The sequence below is a fragment of the Accipiter gentilis genome, chromosome 34 (assembly GCF_929443795.1).
Source record: "Accipiter gentilis chromosome 34, bAccGen1.1, whole genome shotgun sequence".
NCBI classification, from domain to species: domain Eukaryota; kingdom Metazoa; phylum Chordata; class Aves; order Accipitriformes; family Accipitridae; genus Astur; species Astur gentilis.
The window spans coordinates 11223568-11243742 of NC_064913.1; the positions used below are offsets into that span (position 1 = coordinate 11223568).

The 20175-nt window shown below is 38.7% G+C and overlaps 1 protein-coding gene across 2 annotated transcripts in view; it reads right to left on the reverse strand.

Annotated features, from left to right (window-relative positions):
• POC1B (POC1 centriolar protein B) overlaps nt 1-20175 on the reverse strand; it is a 54109-nt gene that overhangs the window by 19169 nt on the left and 14765 nt on the right. The window contains exons 9-11 of one of the 2 annotated variants that reach the window (XM_049792259.1): nt 17497-17649; nt 10690-10770; nt 9051-9174 (exon numbers count right to left, since the gene is read on the reverse strand). In XM_049792259.1, coding sequence (XP_049648216.1) covers nt 9061-9174; nt 10690-10770; nt 17497-17649 — 348 coding nt within the window. In that variant the 3' untranslated portion in view covers nt 9051-9060. Of the gene's footprint in view, nt 1-9050; nt 9175-10689; nt 10771-17496; nt 17650-20175 lie in introns of those variants that run through there. The other variant, XM_049792258.1, reaches the window with a different exon arrangement.

Genomic DNA, 20175 nt, shown 5'->3' on the forward strand with positions numbered 1-20175 from the left:
TCTTCAGTCGCACGCAAAACGTACTAGTGATCTGGAAGATCAAGTTTACAGAAACACAAAAAGGCATACTGGAAACCTACTAAAATAGGCAGGGTTACTTGGGAATCTGACTTTATTCAGCTATCCACATACAACCTTCTGTACACAGGTAAGATCTCAGAGATGAAGACACTCCGGACTAATACACTATAGGAAGCAGAGATGTTGAATTACGATAACGTAATATATAACTGAGTGAAATGATAAAACTATGATGTGATAAGGTTATCGCGTGATGAATTACAGTAACTTCTTACATGTCGTTATAACTAGCTGAAAGGACTGAGCAAGAGGCAGTATTGTACTGTTACACTATACTGGCAAAAACTGGAAGCATGGACACAGAATTCCTGTCCTAAGAGACATGTAAGAAATGAGGAAACACCTATAAGAACAAATCATGGCTTCGAAGAGTAATCTTTTCAGCGAGGAATACTTGATACTGGTTTGTCCTTAACCTATTCTTAAAGTAATTCACTTAAATCTCTATGTCAGGAAAGGGGTCTTCCTCTACAATAAAGATACTATAGTAGTCAACTCAGAGTTGCACTGTGACGCCTGTGCTTCAGGCATCTGATGCGCAGTGTGGGACTGACATCTCGGCATCCAGGCAGCCCGCCCCCGTGCAGTTAGAACAACCAGAGGACAGCATCTCTCTATCCCTCCCTCCCTCGCACCAACCCAAGCTGGTACAACCAGAGTACCGTACTGTGAGGGGATAAAAAAAAAAACCCAAAACCCAAACCAAACCCCAAAGGTACAGCTTTTCAGAACAGTGATGCCATGTGTCTCCACTTATGGCATCAATCACGTAACTCCCACTTTCTCCGCACCCCCCTCTCCCCCCAACACTATTTATTGCAAAATGCATAAAGGCAATGGGATCCAGTGTTTCTTTTCCAGAAGAACACCCTAATCGCTAACCGTGAACTGCTTCTCACTTGCTTTGCTCTGATGCCATATACTTTCAGCTTTGACTTTACAGTGCTTCAAATTCAAGCGTGAAAGATGGAGCTGCCTCCACTCTGCCTCTGTCTCAGTTACCTGCTGTTTAGGTTACAGCCATCAGACTGAAGCAAGCTGAATCCTCTTAGGCTGAAAAAAATAGCTGAATCCAACGCACCGACTGCACGAACGAAAGGAAGCCATTACTACCACCTCCTTTGCTTGCATTTTTCCATTGCATCTTAAAAAAAGATGATGTTCAGATGTGTCACGCATGTAACACACCTGTACGTGTTACAGCACGATCACATTGAATACACGGCTCATGGACACTGGGCAACCTCAGTTAGGTTACAGCCAGTGCTAATCTCTTACTTAATCTCCAAAGAATTTTTTCTCATTATTTCCTTTGTGCTGGTATTACTGTTTGGATAGCTGAGCAGATCAGGGAATTGACTTGGATGGAATTAACCAGACAAAACCAGTCATTAAGTTAAAATGACTGTGAAACCATCCTTTATAATTGTCCTACCTAATTTCTGACCCCAAAACTATTTTGGTAGAAGATACAAACCAAGATGCTTTCAGAGCTTTTCTATATCAAACATCTATCTGAACATTTTTGCCCTTAGTGCCAAATTTTATTTGAAAAGTCTCAGTCTTGTTTTAAGCAACCTATATATTTTTTGGATGTGACTCAGTGTTTCCATTATCTCACATGAAGCAAGTAACTACTTCTCTTATGGCAAACTAGATAGTAACGCAGCAAGTTTTGCAAGGAGAGATGTGTTGTATTAGAAGAATTGATATATTTGGAAAACGCACCAGCTTTTAGGCAGAAAGCACCCTCTGGGTTTAGATATCACTGTAATCTAACCGATAATAGAATTTGCTAGCACTTGTTCAAGCCCTGTCATTTAGGAAAAATAAGATTTAAACAGCATTAATATGTTTGCTTTTGTAACAAATGTGCATTAACCATTTTGAATAGCACTGGTTATATCTATCTCTCTGTATTTCATTTCATATTCAAGGTTCTACCACACAGTCGCAAGCTGCGCTAAACTTAGACTCCAGTAGTATTTAAGAACAAAGGGTAATTCAAGGGCAGTATTTTAGCTTTAGCGTCTTGTTTTCTGACATGCTTGATCTGTAGCTCAGCTTTATTATCCAACTTAAGATAAACAAAAATAAAACCTTGCAATCTTCTCTAAGAGAGTCACGCAATATGAACTAATCTAAACATTCCCTTGTTTCTCAGTCCCACAAAATGTGCAATCTCAGAGTTATTAAAGTCCCGTGAATACCAAGAAGTCCAAAACTTAACTTGTGCTACTGCATGAAAAAAAAATTAAAACAGGTGTTTACGGAGTAAGGGAGCTACTGAATGCTAACTTCATTAACTTCCATTAAGCTAAATGACTCACAAATGGCATTTAGATCAGTAGTAAATCATCATCTAGGTCAGCAGGAAGCTCATTACAGACTGACAATCCAAGTGACAGAAACACTTTTCTCCAAGCGCTATAGTAGTAATTTCCTGTGTGAAAGGCTCGCTGCTGTTCCTGCATTCCTCAGGGGACGCTTCTTCTCAGAGGATGTTACTCTTCCTCAGGAAGAGGAAGGAACCAGTTGTTACGGGATGTGTGGGCTGAGAGCTGTCGGGCATTTTCTGCGTGCCGCAGAATCAGCTGTGGGAACTGTGAATACAGCTTGGATTCCCAGCCCGAGCGGGGCAAAACACTGCTTGGGCAGCCAAGGTCAGAGCGTACGCGGACAGTATCTCAGGAAGTTGAAAGAGAAATAATACCTGGAACTTCCATCCCTCTAGTTCCCAGAAAGGTGCTGATTTGCTAAAGGAACAATATCCAGACACGGATCAACTTGAAAAGCATTCCTGAAGCATTGCACTGTTGCCGTGATTAAGAACCTATACAAAGTAAAATATTGCCAGTTCTCAAAGTCATCCGCAACAAGCCGGTTATCTCACAAAACACCACCAACGATCCAGCAATAGCATCTGTTAATAGTGCCGCTACGGGCAAAGGCAACGTAATTAAACAAACTGCCTTGTGAGGAAACTAGACGCTGAAGCTTGATCTTTCATACGGCGGCAGGAGTGAGATTTTTTTTCCTGTTAGGTCCCTCTCCTGAGGTTCCTGTCCTACAGTAACTCAAGCTCTCTCCGTACGTGCTGTGACACTCTTATGGGGCAGGTCACCAGTAGTTAGTCTGTGCCTAGCCCAGCATCAGTGAATTCAGTCTCACATCCCACTGGCTTCTTCTTTAGGGGCAGCACTAATATATTTCCTTATTCTACCAACCGCTTATTTCCAGACTTGGTTTAAAAACAGCCCCACCAACTATTTGATTCAAAAATTATTAGGGAGATAGGACAGAGACAGACAAATAAACAGTACAACCTCATAAGGTACATTTCCTCAGGAAAGCAGGCTAAAAATAGCATAGGAAATATTATATTCTTGCACTCTCTAGTGCCCAAATTCAGAATTCTGTCTCCAATGAAAACTTGACTTTCTCTCAAGCTCCAGTTCACTCAAAGAATATAATGAAGCCTATTAAGGAACATCAAGACATGTATTATTACCTAATTATGTAGCGGCACAACACATTTCCTGTTCTCTCCTTGTAAACCAGCAGTTACACGCTGTGTTAGAATAGCATCGCTGCAAAACGCAAGGGCCATTTGGATCACACCCTTCTTTTATTACAAATTTTGACTTCACCTTCACGTATCTGATCTTTAAGCGTTATTTGATGCTAGAGGAATCAAAGCATATTGCTTTTAAGATTAAGCACACAAATCTTTTTAAACATGCCTGCGCCTCTGCAGCGGCTCAAAATGCAAGTTTAGAAATTCACTGTTCAATATGCCAAACGCTTCATCCTTTTGGCACTTCTGACAGAAGATGAGCCATTTTGTTCGTATACACCATACCTTCTTCGGAAGGGCCCTAGCTGGGCAACAGAAAAGGCTGTCTCCACTGCTTCATGGTTATTGCAGAGGGATTAGGTGTAGCCTTTGGGAGGGACGAGAGATTTTCCTTCCCCGAGAGCAGCTGAACATGTTTAGCTGCAGAGCTGTAGGGAGAAGGCAGCCCATCCTCTTCCCCCAGCCCCACAGGCTGTACCTGCATAGCATGCAAAGAGTAGAAAAGCCTGTCTGGAGCGTGCCATAAGCCAAGATGACACTAAAAATTGCTTGTTTAAGAGGAAGACTGGACAGAAGAGAAGGATTCATTTGCAAAGGCACAAGAGCCGAATTTACAAATTCTTATTTTTATTCTGCTGCACTGAACACTTCCGAGTCCCTCTATTTGCAGCATTTATTCTATGTTTTTGTAAGACCTGGCATCAGAGATTCAGAGCCTGTTCGAAAGGTTTTGGTACGCTCATCCACGGAAAAGGGGCAGGCAGTTTTACCTCAAACCTTCGGAGAAACGGGATCTCTTCACATTATTCCCTAATTTCATTCTGTGTTTGTGATTTGGAGTTCAGGTCATGGAGTTGGCAGTTTGTTCAAATATGCATTTACTGGTAATCAGAAGAATGGCAGCGTATGAAAAAATCCATAGCTATTCAGGGAGCGGCCTTTCTTATTTCTCTGTCTGGGAGCAAGGAAGGTAAGGTGATGGGAGAGGCTGGGAACTCTCAATTTTTATCGAAGCCCTTCTACAGGTGGGATCACTCCTCAGTGCAGAGCTCAGTCTAATTGGCAACTGAGTTTTGAACAAGGAACACAAGCAGGACATTTTTCTCTTTTTCTTAGAGGACAATGATTCCAGTCTTCCTTTCAAAGGGATAGTGCCAGAACTTTCCTTTGGTAGAGAAAAATGTATGAATATCACGCATCGATCAGAGTTTAAGTGAAAGGCTAAATGTCTAAGGTCCCAAAAAACCTTGATATCCATGAACTACAGAAAGCTGTTGTGCTTTCAGATGAACTATAACAAGCAGTAAAGGCAACCACCGTGCACAGTGAAGTGCCATATGAATTTTGCTCTACTGGCTGTTCCCTTCTGAACTGGACTTGGGCCCCAGAGGAAATCATCTATGCATGAAATTCCTATTCTTCCCTTTCTTCCTTTTTCGCCTCCCCTTAACCTCACTGAAGATAGTTGATGTTTATTTCCATGTAAGGCTGGAGCCAGGATTGAAGTTGCATGGTAGGGAAAATATGCAGTGTTTCTAGCTTTTAAGATAAAATTTCTTTTGTCATCCTCTTCTACAGGATTCTGGAGTTGTGTTAAGCCATGCAAGGAAGAGACATTACTCTAATGTCTTTTCAAAGTAAGGTCCCGTGAGGAAGAATAGTTGTGTGAGCCTTCATGTACACAGAGAGGGAAGAATAGATGCAAATTTTGCATTCATAATTGTTGTCTTTGCAAAATATATGGGGTGGGTTTTAGGTTGGGGTGCATTTTTGGGGGGTTGTACTCAAAATAAAGGCAGAAAAAATTGAGTCAAAAATAACTAAACCCTGAAATATATACTAGGGAAGCAATGTGTATAGGGTAAATTGAGAGTACAGATATTTCTACTTTTTGCATCAAGACACCTGCTACAAGTGCAGTACAGATAAAGCAACATTGTTTTATCTTGAGGAATAAAAGTTGCACCTGCTCTTATTTGCTTTCACTTATTTAACAAGGTGGGGGTAGGAGAGAGAGGTTATTTGGTCACTTTCTATTTTAAAACATAGTATGTTCCTTTTGCTCCAAACAGGAACAATCCTTATCTTTCCCCTTCCAATAATTAATCCAGTCTTAACTTTGTAGAAATCGTACTGTAAATGAACAATACACGTCTTGTTTTCAGCGTTAACTAGCACTGGAAGAGAAAAACCAGCAAACATCTCCCAGCCAGCGCAAACATTCTGACTTCCAGATCACAGTACATTGCTTTGCTTCCTCCAAATCCTGTTTACATGAGCAAAGTCAGGGGATGGAACAGTAGAGAGCCTCTACAGTGATTTCCTGCTGCTGTCAGTAAAAAGTACCTAGACATCATCAACTTTCCCTTGTTCCCAACAGCTTATCAGGGACCAGAGGTTACTGATGTATTGCCTTACAGACTTGAAAAAACCCAACCTCCCTCAAAACTAAAAAGTAAGATCAGAGGATGAAACATGAAGAAATACTCCCAAAGGGAAACAAGGCTTACAGTTTTTCCTTTTCAATGGTTCAGAAAACAAAAGCAATATTACGCTGCTTGGTACACGGAAAAGAAGGGGTGGGAGAGAGGCAGTAATGATTTCAGAATCTTCAGTGAGATAGAAAGGAGAAAGAAACACCACCCCTAGCCCCCAAACCTTGTCCCCAATTCAGTGAACATTTTCAGAGCGTAAAAGGCTAGAACACACCTCATTTTTGATATCTGCAACATATGAAGGCTCTTACCATTGGAAAAGTCAGGGCATTATGCAAATTCCAGTTAGCTAAGCATATATAGCTTGGGTTTATACTGGTTTTAATAACACACAGAAGAACTGAATAAATGAATCAAATTCAAAGCTATTTCCCTGACAATAATAACACACAGACAGGAATTTCTAATGTCTTTGTAAATATGGTCCAAAAGAAAGCTGCTCCATACTGGAGATTACCCTGAAGTTTTTCCACCGACACAGTGACCACATTCCCTTCACAAAGTTTACAAAGGAAGTTGCATCAATGTGAATCTTGGATGAAAACACGTTTTTCACCATGTTCAAAAAGAGCTGACCTTACAGCTTTAACTTGGAACACAAGCTGAAAAGATAACATGTTTAGAGTTCAGAGAGTTTAATAATTTAAGTGTTTTCTAGCAAAATCCCTATGAGAACATTCATACCTGCATATCTTGCCTTAGTCTTTGGAGCTGGAAAATAAAAGTAGGTAAATTGAAAAAACCCACATAAGTAGGCATTTTAAGCGTGGAAGTTGTTATGGATTGTTGGCTTTGATGAAGCAACAAATTAAAATTCCTTGAAAAGAAGAAGAGGAGTGGGAGGAAGAGATAATACCAGTATTTCCTCATACAGATAAAGCTCAAAATATAATTGAATTACAAAGAAAATATCTAAACATGTATTTCAAATACACAATAAAGAATCAAGAGTGATAAATTTTTAAATATTTGTTTTCCAAATCTTCTCCAGGCAGACAGTTGTCAAGAACAGATGACAGTGATACTTAGCAGCAACTTAATTATCTAGAGTTGTGTCCCCTGTTTTGGGCTTCTCAATTCAAGCCAGACATCGACATCCTGGAGCAAATCCAGCGGAGGGCGAGCAAGATGGTGAGGGGGCTGGAACACATGATATACAAGACAAGGCACCGAACCAGGTTTGTTCAGCCTTAAGGAGGAAGGATACAGGAAGATCTTACTGCCATCGCAAATATCTAACGGGTGGACAAGAGAAGACAGGGCCAGACACTTATTAGAGAACGACTGTGTTAGAATTAGAGGCAACAGACAGGTTGGAACATAGGAAATTCTAGCCATATATTATGATAAAAAACCCCAAACCAAACCAAATCGTTTTCACCAGTCAAACACTAGAGCAAGCCGCCCAGCGGGGTGGTGGAATCTCCATCCTTACACTTATTAACAAATGAACTGGACAAGGCCTTTAGGAACCTGATCAAAGTCAGCCTTGCTTTAAGGGGGAGGTTAGGTGAAATGACTCCAGACATCCCACTCAACCTGTACTGCTCATCATTTTTATTAATAAATCTTTACAGAAGGGAGGAAAAGGAATACCTTTTGATCTGCCACAAGTCATCTTAGGGGCAGTAATAGCATATTTCCTATGAGCAGTAAGACCAGTCACAGTTCCAATAGCTGAAGAAGAGATTCTCAACAGGAAGAACACTTTCTCGTATTTTCTGGACTGGCTTGAGATCTACAGGAGTTTGCCCACTTACTGTCAGGACTTTTGATAGCCATTCAACAAAACATTACAAGGTTTTGCATAGATTTCCAATTTCCCTGAAGATATTTCAGGGAGCTTTAGGGAACTCATCACAGATCCTACAAAAGCTTCAATGTTGTTATTTGTCCCAGATAAGCCAGTCTTTAAATACTTGAGACAGTGATCCGAGAAAGGCTGTATCTCTTCTTCGGCAGAACTGAAGTAAATATGTCGATTAGCTACTTCCAGTGATCCAGGGACTTGCCAAGGTGTTTTGTAAATAACCCTTAGGCCCTGCTGTGTTTCATGCATGATAAAGACATTGAACAAGAACCCTTAAAAATATGTAAGTGCAGAGTGCATTTTTCTCTTTCTACACATATCAAAAGGGCAGAAGAACTGCTTAAGCTAGAGCAAAACACTTCAAAAAGAATAAGTAGGTATAGACAGGACGTTTGTAAATTAACCTGGCAACCTGATCAAAGATTTTTAGTCATTTGAACAGCATTCTTCCAGTAGAAGTAGGAACAAAAAGCCATAAGCAGCTTTAAGATGGGTCTTGACAAGTTTAAAAAAAAAAAAAAAAAGAAGTGTACAGTGATATTGTCTTTGATAACCAGTAGAAAAAGAACAACCCGGGGGGTTGGAATCAGGGAGAGGGATGGGGGAGGAGGATGAATTAGACTAGAGGTTGGTAACCTCAAGTTAGAGAAGGATTAAACAAATAATAAATACACAAATAATGCACAAACACAGTATCATTCAAGTGAGGACAAACAGTATCAAGAGGAAAACTGGCAGTGAAGGTGGGACGGGAAGAAATCCAGCATCTGCCCTTCCCCCTTTGATTTTTATGAAGAATACATGAAGCCTCTATAGGCAGGGCTTCTACACATTAGGGAAATTGAGGCAGCTGCAGATGAAAAGGTCCAAGTCGGTGAGATCTAGAACCCTTTGGGAACAAGACACAAAGAGACTGGATGGCTGGCCTGATTAAGAAACAGGTGATAATTCCACAAACAACAGGAGCTGGTAATGCAGCAGACAGACACTGAAGAGGATGATGACACTAAAAGATGAATTGACATTAGAAAGTAGGGAGGACCAGCCAGGCTGGCAAGGTTGGGGAAAGCGTTACTTACTATGGGGGAGGAAGGATGCTAGTGGCAGAGAAGACATGCAAATGGTTTCTGGATTTGTCTCAATAGTGGTGTGTTGGACAGAGCAGTTGTCCTTAAGGCTGTAGTCCAAGTAACAAGTATACAAAAATGTTGCTAGATGGAAAAAAGATGCAGACAGTGAATGCTGAGATGCAGAAAAGTGAGAATCAGTGGTGAACAGGAGATTAAGATAAAGGGAAAGAGGAAAAAAGAGGTACTGATTACCGAGAGCCAAAATGGATGAATTCTAAAGCAACATTTTCGTAACAAGAAAGACTGTAAAGCGGGCCAGCCAGTAATCCAAAGGATGATGTCTCTAGTGGGTCAACTTATTCCCACTATGAGTTCTGGGCATTAAGTTTTATAAACTGCTCTCATATTAGAAGATTTAATGAAGGAGATTAAATGATTGGCAGATTTATAGGTATGTAACAACGAATTACAGTGTAACCATACATTTGAATTCTGTGATCATAATTAAGATCAGGAAGTAATGAACACAGAGTATTTTAAAGTGATAGGTAGCCAATAAATTATATCCACCACAATCCACTGTCTGTCAAGCCCACTAAAGAGACTTCTGTAAGTCTGCAAATTACTTTTGACAGAAGTTACCTTAAAGAACCATATTTCCATATGAAAACACAACACAACTGCTAAACCTTAATATATATGGAATTATCATCTCAAATAAAAGTTATCATACTATTCTTTGTTTTGAAGAAAAGGCTTCTCTTAGACATCAACCTCTGTATCATGATCTTCAATAAATGATCTTGAAGAATTTTATAAAGTACTTTCACAAAATACCTTTTCATAAAGCATTCATGACAAAATAGAACAGCAGAAACCACACCTGCTGCCTATTCACATTTAACCCTTCAGCCACACAAACTCTTGTTATAGTAACTAAAATTGCTCAAGATACAATTTATGCCTTCACAGGAACAGATTTAGAGCTAAAAGAGAAATTCTCATTTTAACCTAATACTAGAACAGTACGTCTTTTAGATTTCATACCAGGAGAGCATATTTCTCCTCCTACGAAACTACCGTTAAAACACTGCCTTCCTTTCCTCCCACATGCCATACCAATGTCATATGAAAAGCTAACACTAGAAGGATCTAATCCTATAATTCTGTCTTAAAATGTGTTACTTTTTTTTTTTCTCCTAGAGAACTACTAGGTGCCTTAAAAGGAGAAAAATTAAATAAGAGAAACAATTTTGGAATTTTATCAGTGAGGCAACTATTCTTTAGGTTTCCCATTATTTGCAGATAAAGACAAAGAGTTACAAGAAGTGTTTGAGAATAAGCCACAAATTTTAACAGTAATATTTAGATATAATTAGCATGGGCTTATAATTAGAATTTCTGCTTAGTATATGGGTAAAATGACTAGTAAAACGTGAAAGCTTTGCTATTACACCATCTTCTGGTTAGCCTTGGGAACTGTGAAAGAAAGCTTGATAGGTTCAGATATTGAGCTCTGAGCAGTCAACAGGTGTTAAAAAAAAAATAATTCATTCAAACAGACAGAAAGAGCACATTTCCAATAACCTGCTAGTTTAAGCTATACCCTATCTTTTTTCTCCCCCCCCCCCCCCCACCTCTCAGAAGGCAACTTACGGCAGTGCTGAGAGATGAACTAATCTCTATGACAGGTGGGTCGGGTGTTTGCGTATTAGTCACATCAAAGGTAGGGTCGACCTGTTGAAAAGGAATTATAATATTATTATTTCAGCACCAGTAGAGAAAGGGAAATAAGACTGAAATAAAAAGGACCACTTGCTACATTAAGGTACTACTATTCACTAAGGACTGGAAACAGGCTTTACAATTTGTAAAAATAAAGGTAGGATGTTACCCTGCAACCACGTAAAATGCAATCATATAATACAGAAAGAGAATCCACATATGCATTTATTACAGAAATATAATTTATATTTCATAAACTTCCATCACCCAAACCTAACACAGGGGATTTCTACCACAAGAGGTGCAAGCATTAAGAAGTTCAGTTGTATGACAAATCAATAAAAATGAAATTACTAGTTTGAAATTGATTTACTAAGACAACTAACTCAAAACCTGCCCAAGGCTGAAGCCATGCAATTAACAGTGGCCAAAGATGCTGCTGAAATACCGAGCAGCAGGAAGTATTCGGAAAATTTCCCAACTCTGTAACTGCCACTTGCAGGTGCTTTTGGAAGTTTTTGCACGTGCACAACAACTATAAGGGCTCCTGAAAGTCACCTTAGTGTTTTACTTTCCAGCCTCAATCACTTGTGGGGGCAGCTGTAGACCCTTTTTCCTATTCCTCCTTCCACCAAGAGAACTGTCCCTGGCAGAAGCGGACTCTGGACTCCAGAGCTGCCTTCTAGCAACGACGCTCAATGAGCTTGTCACAGCCCAGGGACAGCAGTAGCGCTCCGCTTGTGGAGGCTTCCATATACAACTATTTTTTTTATGTTACACTGGTCCCCTGCCTGTTGTAGTTTACTTAGGGCACATCCTCGCTCGGTCTCATACCGCAGCTTCTAAGTCCCACTACCACTCAGCTTAAGCTAGGCTTAATGCAGCTGCAGCCACTCTGGCTCAGCAATGCATAGGACGGCGTGCACCAGTCCAGTCCCTAAGCCCCAGTTGCCTTGCTAACAACTGGGTACAATGGGTACACCATTAGCACCAAAGCTGAAACAAGCACGCACTTGGCAGCCCAGATCGATCAGTTCCCAGCTCACACTTGAGTTCCTCAAGTCCTCTATCGCAACCAAACAGACTGTCGACATGCTTGCTTCTGACGTGCCAACCCTGATCGCCAAATAAATTGAACAACACTGTTGTGGAAAACAGGTAGGAGGTAACGCTGAAATCTGTGATAAGTTAACCGGCCAAACACAAATCATGCTGTTTTTGAAACTGCAGGAAAAACTACTTTATACTGGGATAATGTCAGAGGCTGATTGATCAGATACGTCACCATAACATCTGCGATTTCGATGTCTTAATATCACAGTTGGACTACTCGCTTATGGTTGGTTATAGGAGTTAATCTTTAACTTTAGCAATATTTTGCTCATGTCCTTTCCTGAAAGGGAAGCATTAACATACAGAATATAAAGTTTGAGAAAGCTGCTGCCTTTATTTATCTTATGGTTTCACCTAAGGATCAAAATATCCTCCCTATAAAAATCTGTGTGTGTATTTTTCCTACTACTATATTACCCAGGTGTATCACAGAGTAATACGTTTGTCCTCTCAGTGCGATGTATGGAAGTACTATCCTTATTATTTTATGAACTGACAAAATTCACAGGAAGACTAGATGACTTTCAAATCACCAAGAAGTCTGGTGTAGTAAATAGAAATGAACTTTCCTCTATTCAACTTGTCATCAGTAACCCAAAAGCGGCCTTATCAGAGACAGAATTAATTCCAACCATCTTACTTGGAAGTGGGAAAAAAAAATAAAGAAAACCCCTAAAACTCACACTTGCCTAGTGACAGGTTTATATTTTAGTTACTGAAAGTTTATTAGATACAAGGGTCACTTTATTTTGTCTTTTCAAGGAGAAAGAGCCTACTATTTCACCTGAAGGCTGTCAAAACTCTGGCTCAGCCAGAGCTGCTCACCCAGTAACAGCTTCAGTGCTATTTCCACAAGCAAAAAACCCTGTCCATACATTGGTATATAGATTTTTAGGTCAGAGATACATTTGTTAAGTAGCCAGAATGAGATCTTAAAACTGGAATTAGTAGCCAGGGAAGGCAGGCAATAGCATCTTGTATTGCCTGAAGCCTTTTCATTCCATTCATTTGGATTTCCTTAACTTACATGCAGAAATCTGTTAAAACTAATAGAAGTAAAATCTTCCTTGGAAAATGTGGGTGTGGGGGAGAAGGAAGAAGATGAACAAAGTTTACTAGCAAGCTAGAAGGCAAAAATACATTTAAATACGGATGTTACCTGATTATTCAAGCTGAAAGTGATCCTTAAACTTTCCAGCACTTACAAATCAGAGATGACAAGCCTTCCTTAAGGGGAGATCTTAATTCTGTTTTTAAGCTATTTCACCTTTGTGACTAGCAGTGTTTGGCTCCTTCTTGGATTGCAGTTTCAACAAACCATTCTTCATCCATGAGCTGTTTTTTGTAGGTTTTCTGTCTTTTAACTCAGATTATAGTTGCATCAATTGAGAATGAGCTACCCAGAGACAATCAGGAAAACCCATCCTGCTACAGGGCCATCAGAGCTGATATCCACAAATTGAGGGAGAATTTTAAGTTATTAGGATCAAGTCTTGCTTTCTTCCAGTTTTGTCAAATGGACTTGGAGGAAAGAAAGGGAAAAAGGAGAACTGAAGCCCAGTAACATGGTCTAAGTAATAATTTCCCATTTATCTGAAAGCTCTGCCATTTTAACTGGACTTCTCCTTTAGTTTCTTCTCTACAGAAACAAGACTAATGAAAAGTCTCCTCTGCATATAGTATTGCTTAGCACTTCATCAGAGTTAAGGCGAGGAAGAGGGGAACTGCAAATTTTGCTTTTTCTCCCTCTATACATACCCTGTATATTTAAACAGACAACTGTCCTGAAGAGCTTACATTTGTTTAGTGCCCAGCATAACCAGGGTCATTTGCTTCTGACCTTCAGTCAGTCCTGTAATGAACATAATTAACACATTACCTGAACGTCAATCACACTATAGGCAGCTAAGCCTACATTCTTTTTCCAACATGCCTTCTTTGGGCACCGAAGAGAGGACAAGGCATCTGTAGGACTCTGCAGAAGGACATCAGGTGCCTCTCACCTATCAATACTCTAATGTAGAGGAGAAGCTGTAGTATTATTACTAATAGCTCTTGACACATCTTCTTTGAGATAATATGTCCTTGTTATATACATCAGGGATATTGTAGAATGAGTTAAATGCTTTTCTCGATACAGGGTTGCTAAATAAATACATGGTATGATTAAGTTAAGAAAATGTGCAAGTGTCACATCCTGGAGCTGGAATGAAAGTCTCCTCTGCCTATAGTTCTGCTTACTGCTTTATCAGAGAAGAGGGGAGGATGAGGGGCATTGCAAACACTGACTAGTGGTGCAGGAACTGTCATACGACATATTAAAAGCTATATCTATAGAATTGTTAAACAAGAAGTCAGAAATAGCAAAGTGTCTAAAGAAAAGAGCACAAAACCATGAAGGCTGTAGCTAAACCTTTCTTGCAAATATTTGTATTTAATATTGCACTACAAATTAATGAGGTAATAGGATGAAGCTAAGTGTAAAAGTTTCCAATTACTTGACATTTCCTGACAAGGTGATGTAGTTAGCTGCTAAATAATCTCCCCAGACTTATTTGGAAAGACGTAACTTCAGAAAACAAGAAAGAAAACCCAGAACACTAAAAAGCAAGGTAGAAAGAACTATCATGTATTAAAGGTTTTCAAAAACACTCTTCCAAAGCTTTCCTTTAATTACCCGGTAAACTGATATATCAAGTATTTTCATTATCTTCTTCTAATACAATAATGCAATTATCACATTTTGATTCACAGCACAAGAAAATATATTTGAAGGAAAGTTTTTACAGAATCTTTCACGTAAGGAATTACAGATTTCTGAAGACTGAAATGGAAGACTGCTTAGGACAGAGCACTACAGGAAGAACAAAAGAAGCAGGCCCAACTAAGAATGTGATTCTCAGCCATATGCTTTAATTAAACGATCATGCCCCTACAGATATCCCTCTGTTGATTTTAGTAAAGCATATCCAATCTCAACCCCCTCCCTTCCCTTTATTTTTATAATGCATTTCATAAGGTATTGGTATTATATCAAAACCCTAAAAATGAATAAAATTAAAAGAGGAAGTTTCAAATGACTCGCACAAAATACTTCCTAGGAAAGTAATGTAGCTAGCTGTGAAATAGCCGCTCCAAACATACCAAGAGAAATTTAGCTTTCAAATTGACTAAGCGCTATTCTTTGGGCTAGACTGGCACCCTCGCTCCAAGCAAGCCATATATTCTTATTTCTACTGCCACCTAGCGTTTATTTGGATTTCCTTCGGGTAAGAAAATACAACTGAAATTACACTGAAAATTTTAAGATGTAACTAAATTAATAGTAGCTTTTCATGCTCAAGATATAAACTCTACACATCTTAAGTTCAAACCTCAATGCCATGTTTTTAAAGAAAACTTATTTCTATCTTCTATCTGCTTTAAAGACATCTCTAGTATAGGAAAGATTAATTATGTATAAACACAGGAAATTCAGAAATACAACTGTCACTAAGTGGAATGCATTTCTTTTAGTGTATTGCACTAAAACTGCATTACTGATTAAACATACTATTTTCAAATATCTCCAAAAGCTCCTTATTCCAAAGACAGACAATGACTGGGATTTATCTCAGCTAAATTTAGACATACTGCTAGACACCTGTATTCGAGCTGGTCACCCAAGATTACCTCTATGGTCAATGGAAAAAAGTAGAGGCCTTCAGAGAACAATTTACTTACATTTCCAAGTTGTCTGAATAATTGTAATGATTATAAGCTTTAATCCTCTACTTACTTGAATATTCAAGAATCACATTGATCAGTGCAGTTGGAAAACAGTTGTAAAGATTTATAATTCAAGAACAAGAAATTCAACACTGTGTTAAAATTGATGCTACTGCTGGTCTGAAGAGGAGGAGAAATGAATAAGAAATTTCTTGTAAAAGCTAATTATGCTTCAAAAAGTAGGCAGGGAGAGAAAAAAAAACAAGAGAAGGTATCTTGAATATTACTGTCTCTGTGAATAGTTTTGAAGAGTGAATAAGGAAAAGTTCTGAGACAAGGTGAAAGTACACTCGAGCTCCACATTTCAGTCACTATCCTGAAGGCAAAATACCAGGTGGTACCTGCAAGCTGTTTCATTCAAACAACATTTCCAGCCGTGGTGTGTGAAAACGCTACAACTGTCTCTCTGAACCCAGCTGAGTAAATTCTGAGCAAAGCCAGCTCCATTTTGTGTGTACTATTTCCCCAGAACAAGGTTCTGGAAGAGCAGGGACCTTGCCACATTGAGGAAAACAGGGATAGAGAAGTAACAGCTACACAAAAGCAGTAACAAACCTAGAGAAGCATGAGACATTACAAATTCAAAAAAGTATGGACAGAATTACTTCCCTCTTGAGTTCTACTTGTACATCTCTTGAATTTTTTTTGTGTTCTACCACTTGAACTTTATCCTTAGGTAATCCATCTTCATTCCTGCTAGCGGGGACTAAATTAACTAGCTCAGCATAACTCAGGGCAATGTATTATAACATCTCTCAAGTGTCTAGATGACATTGTAGTGGCTTGTAGCAAACCTGAAAAGGTCATCTATGCTTTTAAATACCCTGTGTCTGAACCACCTTTCCTGCTTCCCTGTAACTCTTGCATATCTACTGCATCTCTTAAAATACTGTTACTTCAGTTTAGTTAAGACCACTCATCTATCTCTGTTTCTCATGAAAAAGAAAAATAGAAAGCCATCAGTCTGCATTTTGTCTGAGGTGCAGATGAGATACTAGGAAATAAGAAAAAAATATATGGAGCAACAAAACTTGATAACTTCACTTTAACAATGTCTAAATTATTATTACATTAATTCTGAAAATAAGCTGCAAAAGAGATCCTACTAATTATTATATTATTAAATATACAAATATGTAGTGCATTACAATAATATCAGTTTTGTTGAAACTATCAGACACTGTTCTGTCTTAAAGAATATAACATACTCCCTGTTTATTTGAGAGCAAGATATTCTACAGATAATGTGCTGTTAATAGAAAACTAAACACAGCAACTTCATTCTTAAAATCCTGAAATCAGGCCAGAAAATATACCACAAGAGTCCAAAAAAAAAAAAGAGAAAATCTGGAATATTACTTTAGAGAATATTCATGTCTTCACCAAGCATCTGAACAGCAGAGATCTGGAAAAGTTGACCTGAAAAAAAAAGCAGCTGAACTCTGCAGCTATAAGCTACTGTGTGTGTTTAGCAGGTGTTATAACTGGGTGCAATTTGAATGGGTCTTGAAGCAAACTGTTGATACAGCAAGAGTGGTTTAAATCTGCTGGCAGATACTGTGATTGAGTTTGTTCCATTACTGATCACCTACACTGAAGGCTGTAACCAGTAAAATTAGTTTCATTCATTGACCTTACAATGAATATGACAGTCCGGCAAAGAAGTTTGTTTACGAAGCTCATCATACATGCAGTTGCCCTGCTCTTGTTCTGACCAAAATGCTAAGTATCAGAAACCTTCATGTCCAAATTGACAACAGAACCAGACACGTGAGAATACTTCGTGATGGATTCTATCAGGGTCCCTCTCCTCCACCAAAACATTTTCAGTCTTTATACTACTCATATTGCACTCACCTCAACTGACTGAGGCTTTTCATCATGGAGATGAGGTGACCTCGGGTAAATATCAAGAAGATGAGGAGGATCATCAATATGTGTTCTCCTAACATGGTGTTTAAGAACTTCTTTATAATCAAATGAATCAAAGTTGGTTTTCCATAGTAATACCTGCAAGAAGCCATCATATCAGTAACTACATGAAGCATATTCAGTGCTCAAAACAATTATTCAGTCTGTTATTACTAATAGATCACAACATCAGAATGAGCCTGCTGTCATCACCTACTCTGATCTCTACTACAACACAGGCATTTCCCCAGAGTATCTCGTACTTCAAATCTGCAGCTTCACCATCACAGATAACAAAAATTAGTAAGAGTAAAACCAGCATGGAAACATCCGTATATGCCTTGAGTATCTCAACTGCAATGCAAACTGTAAAAGCAACTATGCACAACCTTAGAAAAATAGTTATTCCATAAGAAAGTATTTTACATCAAAGCAGTTACCAGACACAATGAGTTGTCTCTTCTATATGGTAAGAGCTGAATTAACAGCACAGGCTACTACCTTCCAAAGGAATAGGTATAACTTTGTTTTTTCCCTTAAAAGTAAAAAGTCTTATGTCTTCCATGGAAGCAGGTAAATGAAATAATTTGTCATGTGCACATATAGTCAAGAAGTGTGAAGACCATGAACTTCAGAACTCTACGTGTTCTGGGTTTTTTTTTGATTGGGGAAAGAAGCAAACAGGAAGAAACAGAAGAAGCATCCAATGCTTGCTCCAAACACTTAATGTGCTTCTAAACAAAGTTTTCAGTTGGCTCTGCACCAACCAGAAAGAAACTTGAAACTAGAAGCAGACATCCTACTTTTTCTTCTTTGACGGAGAAAGAACAGATTTTATCTGTTGTTTGAAAATGCAATAGTCTTGAAATAATATGTGGATAGAGCAAGTAATCTGTGGTAAACTTACAATGAATCAGCTGCCTCCAACTCATGCTGTGGGCAGACAGTATCTTTTGGATACTGCACAAGGGACAGATGATACTTTTATGGCCAGCCTCTGCTCATCAGCTTGACGTTGTTGATCTGCCAGCAGAACTTTTCAAATGAATACACCCTACATTTACAGCAAACCAACTGAATTTTATCACAGTGAGTTGAGAAGAGGTCCCACAACTATTCTCCTGGCAGACCTGGAAGAAGGCTGTGGACAAGTCAGCTAAAAAGGATGTTTGTGGAGTATGTATGTATACACGAACAGAAAATGGACCCGGAAGAATAAAGTCTTATGTTTACTATAGATAAAGATATGTACATAGGCAGTTACCACACAACGGTTAGCACTGCACATTTTAAAACTTAGAATACAAAAGGAAAGTTTCAGCAAAATAAATAGCCTACTCCCACTGGAATGTTCACAAGAAAAAGGGAGAAACTTCAACAAATAAAAACGTGCCTTTCTGTAAGATAAATAAAACCAGGATTCATTACTAGACCTACTATGACCACTTTTTAAATTCAACATTTACCTAAGAAAGCACTTCCTGATGAAACCGGATCGTACCTCTCACACATTCAGCGTGAAACCACTACCAAACTGCTGAGAAATGAGTGATCTTATAGATTTTTGCACTATAATACCTACTCACTCCATGATCCCATGTGCCACCAGCTCTACAGCATGGAGTCAGAGCAGAAGAAAGGCAAAGACATGGCTGCACTGAACACACAAGTCATTCAGGGCTCCCCAATTCAAAGGAACCTTGCAAGAAGACAGGCATTCCCAGGGTATGCTGGCATTTATTTGGGAGGTTGAGTAAGGCTTACTTAGTACTCTAAGTCCTTTCCATCATCACAGCTCCTCAGATGAATCTTCTGACATGTGACATAGTTTATTACATGCACTTCACTTCCTCTCAAATTAAGTGTAATATATCAATCGTCACAAAACTCAAAAGAAAGTACTCATGAACAGTAAGGTCAACAATTCAGTATTACCTAGGAATCAAAGGTTCATTATGGAACAGAAAAATTCTCTTTAAAAAAACCTTGAGTATGGAAAATAAAAGATTAGACTAGTGGCTCAAGGAGTAAATATCTTTTCCCCATTCTTGGGTTGTTTTGTTGGGTTTTTTTGTACTTGTAAAATTAATATTGGAAATTTGCTAACGTTTTCACTTTTCCAATAACTGCAAGTCTTGGCACTGCTTCTTCCTAACGCCTTGTGATAGAAAGCGATTTTAATTATTTTCTTTGAGTGCTTTCAAATCTTTCTAGAAAGTGTGCTACCTGAAGCATCAAGTAAAAACCAGAAACAGACTGTATTCTTTCTAATGATACTGAAGTTTTTAACTGAAAAGTATTTATTATTTTCCAAGACTGTCTCTGTAACTAGCTGAAACATATTTCAAACTCCACAAAACAGAATATAAACATCATTTATGGTAAATTCAAAAGATCTTCATTTCTACAGCATGGCTTCTATGTCTACACTGAGCTTTTAATTTTTTATAACAGGAAATAATGAAAAAGACAACTAGTATTAAGGAATATTTCAGACAAACTCTAAGCCTTGGGATACAAAAGTTCTTTCTGGAGAAAGTAAAGACCTGATAGAGATGATTCTAAGCTTGATAGTATTTTTGTAATTGTGAGATTTATCACAGCAGATGAAGATTAATTGTATGA